Source organism: Apium graveolens, chromosome 8 (assembly GCF_009905375.1).
Source record: "Apium graveolens cultivar Ventura chromosome 8, ASM990537v1, whole genome shotgun sequence".
Classification (NCBI taxonomy): Eukaryota; Viridiplantae; Streptophyta; class Magnoliopsida; order Apiales; family Apiaceae; genus Apium; species Apium graveolens.
The window spans coordinates 135,357,065-135,365,972 of record NC_133654.1 but is presented as its reverse complement, the minus strand read 5'-3'; the positions used below and the strand labels follow the sequence as shown (position 1 = coordinate 135,365,972).

The 8,908-nt window shown below is 34.3% G+C and overlaps 1 protein-coding gene across 1 annotated transcript; it reads left to right on the top strand.

Annotated features, from left to right (window-relative positions):
* Positions 1 to 3,249: 3,249 nt before the first annotated feature.
* LOC141678464 (ethylene-responsive transcription factor 1B-like) lies at positions 3,250 to 4,042 on the top strand. The gene has a single exon (XM_074484792.1). It carries the CDS (start codon positions 3,288 to 3,290, stop codon positions 3,885 to 3,887), a length of 600 nt encoding a protein of 199 aa, XP_074340893.1. The 5' UTR covers positions 3,250 to 3,287; the 3' UTR covers positions 3,888 to 4,042.
* The last annotated feature ends 4,866 nt before the right edge of the window (positions 4,043 to 8,908 follow it).

Here is an 8,908-nt window from a genome sequence, read left to right as displayed (position 1 = left end):
GCTATTCTACAAGGACCTAAAGATTCAAGCATTTGACTCTGAGATGAGTACAAGAATCTTTGAGAAAGAAAATTCTGGAGTTGATCTAGAACATCTAAGGAAAATGGAGGAAGATTTCAAGAATTCCATGAAGACAACAAATACTGATGTTGCTATTATCTCTCAAGATCCATATGAAGATGATCCTTTTAACAGACCAACCAAAGGGGTACTCATAAGGGAGGTGATTCAGACAGATGCTGAAAGATCTCTTAGGTCCCAAGTTATCTTCACTACTGATACGAGTCATAAGGGGAAAGAGAAGATAGGAGGGAAGTCCAAGCCTTTAAAGCCTAAAGTCAAAGGTGTTTCTAAGAAGAAATCATTATCTAAGGCAACTAAATCTCAAACACTGATAGATTAAGTCTATACAGTAGCTCAAGCATTTGATAGTGAAAATATTGCTGAAGAAGAACAAGTCAGTCAAGCTCATCAAAGAAGGAAGATTCATGGAGCTGACTGGGCTGAAAAACTGAATTAACCTCTGACATTGCTCAAGTTAATAAAGAAGAAAATGTTGTTATTCAACCGATCACAACCTCTGATACTACTCATGTTGTTGATTTTTCAAACCCAATTCAAGCTGATTTATCAAATCCTGATTCGAAAAACATAGTCTCTGATAAGCCAGAACCTACTTTTGAAGAGTAGAAGAAGCTACTATGGAGAAGTAAGAAATTTCCTCCTAGAAGAGATTCTTCCGAAACATTAAAGAAGATTTACAATGGAAGTTCTCATGCTAGAAAACCTGGAATCATAAGTGGTCTGGGAAGGTTAAATGTTTATCCATCTGTAGGAGATGCATTGATTCTAAAGAAGCATGCTAATCTGGAAGAAATTGGAGATAATGTGATGTTTGAAGACTTAAAGAAGATCATATCAGTACAAATTGTTATTGATCTTATTGGAGAGAAAATGATTTATTTTCTGGAGTCTGGGAGAAAATTAAGGTTGACTCAAGAACAGTTGAGAGATAAACCATGGCAGGAATTAGAACTTGTTGCTACAATTCTCAAGGTAACCAATCATGTTACTGCTAGATGGTCTGCATTTATAAAGAATCTGATATAGTTAAAGGGGAGGGAATGCCTTACAAATCTAACTACATTCTAAAGTACATTGATTAAACTGAATATGTTGTTGATATACCTATTGGAGGGGTTAAGATAGAAATGAGTCTAGGAATACAAGTCTTAACTTTTAATCTTGATGGAAAGAAGATTGGTTTCTGGACCTGTATGATCTATTTCTTGGAAATTCAAAGTTACATGACCTCAGGGCTGCCATCTATCAGAATGATGAATCAACAGATGAAATGAAAGAACACAAATAGACGATGAAATGGTATTTGGATGTAATGGAAGAAAATTTGCTGAGGAATTTTCTTGAAGATTTTCCAGACTGAAGTAAAAATGAATATATTTACTTGATTTCTGCATTTAGATAGTTTTGACATCATCAATTGGAACTTGTACATATTTTCATAATGCACAAGTTGGGGGAGATTGTTAAATATAATTGATGATATCATGACAGAAACTATCAGAAGTTCTTATCAGGACTTAATATCAGTATTTACTGAAGAACGACGTCATTAGTATACGTATATCAGTACTTGATGATCAACAGATGATGTCATCAGGATTTGTCATTTCAGTAGATATTCGAGGAGGAAAAGGAAAGTAGAACTTCAAGGCGGTGAAGGACTCTATCTCAGAAGCAATCATACATGAATATGTAATAGGTTTCCTTATTGTAATAGAATAGGATTCCTTATTGATTGTGTAACTATGCTCCATATTAAGAATATATTAAGCTTATGCTTAATGCGTTGCGTACATTGATATATCATTCGCATAACCTAGCAACTCTAAAGCATAATTATTCATCCTTTGATAGAGTACTTTTGTAATCAGTTTTTATCTGTTAATATAAATACTGTTGATTATGTTAAAATTTTATCGAATTATTTGCATAAACTGTATTCACCCCCTCTACAGTTGATTACGAGCCTAACAAAAGGAAGTTTAAAATTTGTTTAAGAAATATTATCATGAGAAGAAAAAATTAACATGAGTGGAGAAATAGATAGTGCACGTACCAATTAGTGGAAATAGAGATATATAGAAAAAATGAAAATGAGAAAAAAATAGTGAAAAAAAGAAATATTGTAATTTAATAATTTATTGAATGAGAATAGGGAAAGGAGAACATCACATGCGTCCATTGGAGAGAATGACAAGCGTTAGAGACTGACATTTTGGATAACTTATACTCCATTTTAATATACTCTCTGCGTCCCAATTTATATGTCCTATTTAATTTTTTGCGGTTATATTTACCCAATTTTGATCGAAAATTTTATAAAGTATATAAACCGAAAAAGTTATAAAAATTATGTAATTAAAAAATATATGTAATCTACTTTAATAAGTATATTTTAGTTTTTAAAATAATAAATAATTGATATTTAATTTACCTTCAAATTTAAGTTAATTTAATCATAAAAAATCAAACAAAAAATCAAACAAAAAATCAAATATGATAGATAAATTAGGAAGGAGAAAGAATAGTTTTCGGTAGGGTGCACATAGAACAGGCAGAATTAAGGAGAAGAAGCCGCCATTTATAATACAAAGTCGAAGTCAGTTTGACCGCCTCACGTGCACAAAACATTCAAGGGGTCCCACTGGTGACCATTGATCAACATTCCTGTTAACATAACGACCAGATCACTACCCAGCCACGAAGCAGGGATTCTTCGATCACCCAACGAATTCCCGTATTTTTACGCACTCCCGTATCGGATATTCGGATTCTTAGGGATACTTCGATATTTAAAATTCTCAAAAATTCTCAACTAAAATACATATTTTTTAATATTTATACTACATATATTTATATTCACGTTTTATAGATGCTTATATGATGTATTTGATGCAATTTGCATAAAACTATTAGTTTTGTTAATAGATTTCATAATATATATATAATAAATATATGTACCGTATCCCCACACCCGAATCCCCATATTATTTTATTTACCGAATCAATATATTCCCGCATCCCCGCATCCCCGCACCCGTATCCTTGCTTCTTACCTACCCAGTGTTTGCCTGCCCTACATAAACAACACCCATACTCGTTAATTCCCTACTTAAAAACTTTTTATCTTCCACACAATTACAAACAAACAATACATCCAGTTCAGAATACTGTATTAATTCTAAACCCCCCAAAAAAAGGACATGGATTCTTCATTTGCTGAATATAATAATTCAGTTGTTCCTTTCAATGAAAATGACTCGCAAGAAATGCTTTTATTGCAACTACTATCTGAATCAACAACAACTAGTGCAAATCCAATAGAGGAGGATTGTTCACAACAAGAGCTGGTAACAGCGTACAGAGGCGTTCGTACGCGTCCGTGGGGTAAATTTGCAGCAGAGATAAGGGATTCAACCCGAAACGGTGTTCGTGTTTGGTTGGGAACTTTCGATACTGCAGAAGAAGCAGCATTGGCGTATGATCAAGCAGCATTTGCCATGCGTGGCACCATGGCTGTGCTCAATTATCCCTCCCAATTTGTTTATCAGTCATTGCTAGATATTAATTATGATTTTGGAGCCCAGACTTCGCCCGTTCTGGCTTTGAAAAACATGCATTCATCCAATAAGAAGACAAAGAAGAATAAACACCAGGACATACAATTTGCAGATCAACATAATTATGGCAGCTACAACCCCCATAATGATAGCAATGATAATGTGGTTGTTTTGGAAGATTTGGGCGCCGAGTACTTGGAACAACTTTTAACTTTATCTGAGCCTTCACAATACTCTTGGTGACTTTATTTAACGATATATGAAAACACCATGCAAGCTTGTGTTAGTTCTTGACATGATTTATAAAATAAATCGACTGATACCGTGTTATCTTTGCTGTTATTGATCAAACTTCAATGGAACAACAGAATTTTTTGATAGAAGAAAATAAACTTGTATTTGCGCTAAAAACTAGATCCCAAAGTTTGTTAGAGAGAGAAAATGTTTAAAATGTCTCTCAAGAGAAAAAGGCTACTCATTCTATCCTATTGTTATTATTATTTTAATAATAATTATTATTTTATGTGCTACATATAAATATATCAGTTATATTTATTATATTTGGTTAAATTAAGTGATCAAATAGAAACATAATTAGATTTTAATTTATTATATCTGTAACACCCCCAAATCCGGGGTCGGGGATCCGGATTGTCACGAGTTTCATTTCCCTTAATAACACACAATCTTAATAAACAATCAACTACTCTGTACTGTGACCCCACAATAAACAGACACACCACAAGTTATAGTCTCAGAGATGAATATCCAAAAATAACACGAGTCATTTTATTCATTAATTATATGTCATTACACCTTAAAAGGGCTTCTGAATAAATTTACATTTATTTGCCATTATTACAATTCATAAAGATACATAAGTCTGGTACATCAAAAGTTGAAAGCCTAGCCTATTGGTAGTTCCTACCTCAGCTACAGCGACATCAACGCCTATAGGAAACGTAGGAAACGTAGGAAACTGCGGAACGTTTCCTATCCGCTCGCGAATTGGGAGCTTGGTCATGTTCATCTTGTCTATCTGATGTTGTGTGATGAAAGAAGAAAGCAAGGGTGAACAACAAGCCCACCGAAATAATATGTATAATAATTAACAATATATGAGCATCCTCATAGTACTCATGAAAGTCTTGGTCAAGAAGAAATGAACCAAGTTTGAGCTCTTAATGCGACCAAGTCGCAAAATATTTAGTATATATATATACTTTTCAGAATTTTTAAATCCTCTTCCATGTATAATATACACAGGGTTCCAGTTTATAAATGTATAAAAATATCGTTGCAAGGTGATCTCATATATCTAACCTTGTCTCAACATTTTTGTGAAAATCTTTGTCATGCATAAGATAATCATTAACCAGATATAAGTTGAAAAGATGAAGTTACAAGATACTCCAATATACTTATATCTTTTCCGAATACTACTTAAACTACCACCATTCAAGTTATAATTAGTTCATCCCATAGATGAAGCTACACGATAAAACTTGTATAAAATTAATCTTTGAAATATCATCAAAATGAAATGAAGTTACGAGATACTTCATTTGATGAAAACATCATTTTGAAAACTCGACCCTGCCAACACTTAACAATCGCCCAACCGTAGCCTTTTTATCGAAGTGCTCTGGGTAGTGTTGCAGAAATATCCAATTGGATGATGAACTCATTACGGGAGTTTGCTGCGCCAGGAAGACCACTTACGATGATCAGTCGCAGTAGTGTAACCCCGCCATTTTCTACATGTAGAGGGGAACTTGTCGGATTTACTTGTCAACCGAACACTGGACTCCTAAGGAATAGACCGTCTTACCGGAACTTCCAGGCCACTTGGGCCAATATAATAAGGCTGGGCCGGCGCCACTCAACCACTTACGCCACTCCTAGTTCAGATGAAATCCATGACTCTAAAACGTAAAGCTTGTCCCCCCTTTCCCCGAGTAGAAACTTGTTGATACGGCTCCACCAAGAAGTCGTATCTAGTTGGAAAGGAAAACTCACTGATATTTCCCAGGCGGTGCCTGTTAATGGATTAACTTGTTCTAAGAATTTTACTTCCCAAGTGTTGGGTAAGTAATCAAAAACTCTTTTATCAAAACAGCAACCTTGTTGCGAATATAAAACACACCACAGAGCCGAATCCCTCAGCTTTTGAGCGAGTATTTAAATCCCCTTCGAAAGGAGGATCTTAAATATAAAAATGAGTTTTGGGATCCGCCCTAACCTTCAAAAATCATTTTGAAGACTCGAAAACATTTTTAAGAATGTTTGGAGTAATTCTGATTTAATAAAATAAATCAGTCCCAATATATTAGAAAATATCTGAATATTATTATTTAAATAATATTCCCATAAATAATAATCTTTATAAAAATAATTGAAGTAGAAGTTTTAAAACTCATACTTGAAATGAATAATAAATAACCAAAGATATACTTATACGAAAGTACGATCTTTATTTGAATAATCAAAAATAAGTTTGATTATCGAAACATTATTCTTTAATAAAATAAAGAATATTATTTAATAAAATAAGCGGAGTCATAAGTCCTCGAATGAATATTCAAAACAATATTCATTAAATAAAATAAGCGGAGTCATAAGTCCTCGAATGAATATTCAAAATAATATTCATTAAGTGAAATAAAGTTATCGAATAAACCTTATTCGAATAATAGTTTTGAAAACTATTTATATATATATATAAATATATATATATATAATATACTCGGGAACATCGTCTCCCGGTTTAGAAAATATGTTCACCTTTGGGTCCCCTATACTAAGGGTATACGCAACTACTGCTTATCTCTAGCATAGGTATTATGCAACTTATAAGCAATTGAATCAATAATTAGATATCAAGATTACGAAACAGACATGCATATATACCATATCAGCATGCTCCAATATATCGCAAAATTTGCTAATAACAATCATGCACTTATCACAAGATAATGCATATACATATATTTACATCACAACAACAGTATAACGGGTAGAAAACTTGCCTGAGCGACTGGGGGTGATAAAAGGATTGGGACGAGTCTGGTAACCTATAAACAACATATAAGTTGGAACTAAACCCAATTCGCTTATGAATCTATACTTTAACCAATTAGACCCTAACGTTCGCTTTTGCGCTTAACGATTCACTTAAGTCCCTCAACTACCCTCGACTCCACCATTTTTAATAAATTAACCATTAAGGGTTTTAAGGCGATTCTTTCGCGAGTCCCTTACCAACTGCCTAACCCACTTTACATAATTGTTTCATACTCCAATTAGTCATTTAAGGGCCTTAACCAAGGTTTTAAAGTAAGGCGAGGGGTAATGGTTCGTTCGCGAAACGCCGTTACTTAAAACGGTCGTTTCTCCTAAACCGTACATTGGATTCAAACGAACCACATATCAAAACGAAGCTCGTAACATGAACTATCTAAACATTGCAAAGGTTAGAATCTTTCAATGAGTTCACGGGTCCTAAAGTTAAGAACAAAACAGTTAAGGAAAATTGGGCATTATGACGTTTATGTTTACGCGATTTCCAATTTAATTAACACTCTAAATTATCATCAATTCACTCACAACGACCAATATAACAATATTCAACCATCATACTACAAACTCAGTCCCCAACTCCAAGTTTTACCAATTTATCCAACCAATCAAAGACCCAATATTCAAAACCAATACAAATCCACCAAAACTACTTATAATCAAAGATCAAGCCTTAATACTAACAATGCTTCAATAAAACTTAATGGAATCATAAAATCAAAGCTAGGGTTTGAAGTTGATACCTTCCTTGGTAGGTGTTAAGTTGCTAGGAAGCCTTAGGGAGCCTTAATCTAACCTCCTACAAGCTTGATTTTTCCAAAGAAATCAAGAACACAAAGTTAGGTTTTGAAGTTTCTAAAAGTTATATTAAAATAACTGTCAAAAAGAAGGTCTTACCATGCTTATTTGGATGCGACTTGTGAACAAGAGTTGTAGGCCATCTCAATACCTTTCCAAAAAGCTATAGAACATACTATTTGAGTGAGTATTGAAGGAGATATGGTAGTTTGAAGTTGCTGCTCTGGTTTTGGCCGAGAGCTTGCTTCTTTCAAATGAAAAGTCAAGTTTGTGTTATGATTTTTTTGTTTTGTTTCTTTGTTTATGGCTTGGCTAATTTTGAGGATTTACCATGGTAAAAAATGAATGGCTCACAATCAACCAACAACACACTTCTTTTTGTCATACTTAGGTCATCATTCTTATGTCATCCAATTGCCACATGTCTCTTCCTTGTGGTTTGATGATGTCACAATCCTTGGCTTCTTGTACAAGCTTGTCTCTTGGTCGCTTATTTGTTTTACGGTTCGCTTAAATTTCGTTCTCGTTCGTCATTTGAGGGATCATATCCGGGATCTTATTACTTGGGTTCCCCTGAACCTTTCTCAATATTTTATATTCCTTTTTATGATCCCCTCTTAAAATCCTTGAATTTAAATCCTTTTTATCCTGTCACCTTATACTCAATTCTTTCGGTATCTGGTGGATTTTCGGGAAAAAATCAAAGTGTTCGGATTTGGATTCTGACGATCTTTACATACACTTATTTACTTTATGGAGTACTAATACGATCTTAGAATTTCCATAACAGTACTCCTATATAGCGTGGTCTGATAATTTTCCTTAATCATCATTATCAGCAAAAGTTACTATTCATCCATGCTTCAAAATTTTCCAAAAATTGGGGTTATTACAGTCTCCCCTCCTTAAAAGGATTCCGTCCCGGAATCAGATAGAAAATGAATAGGGATGCTCTCTTAGCATTGCACTTTCTAAGTCTCAAGTAAATTTTCCCACATTGTGGTTCTACCACCAAACTCTGCCTAGTTTGATAACCCTTCTCCTAAGCACTTGTTCTTTTTCGATCTATAACCCTTTCTGGTTGCTCCATATAGGTTACGTCTGGTTGCATGCCTATGCGCTCATGTGCCCCTATTTGTCTGGCATCCAAATTATTCTTCCTTAACATTGATACGTGGAACACGTTATGAACTTGCTACAGGTTCGGGGGTAGGTCTAGCTCATATGCTAACTTCCCAATACGTCTTAATATCTTCAAGGGTCCAACACTTCATGGGCTTAGCTTTCCTTTCTTTTCGAACCACATCCATCTTTTCCAAGGGAATACCTATAACAGCACTAGGTCCCCCACTTCCTATTCCTTGTCCTTTCGTGTCAATTCAACATAC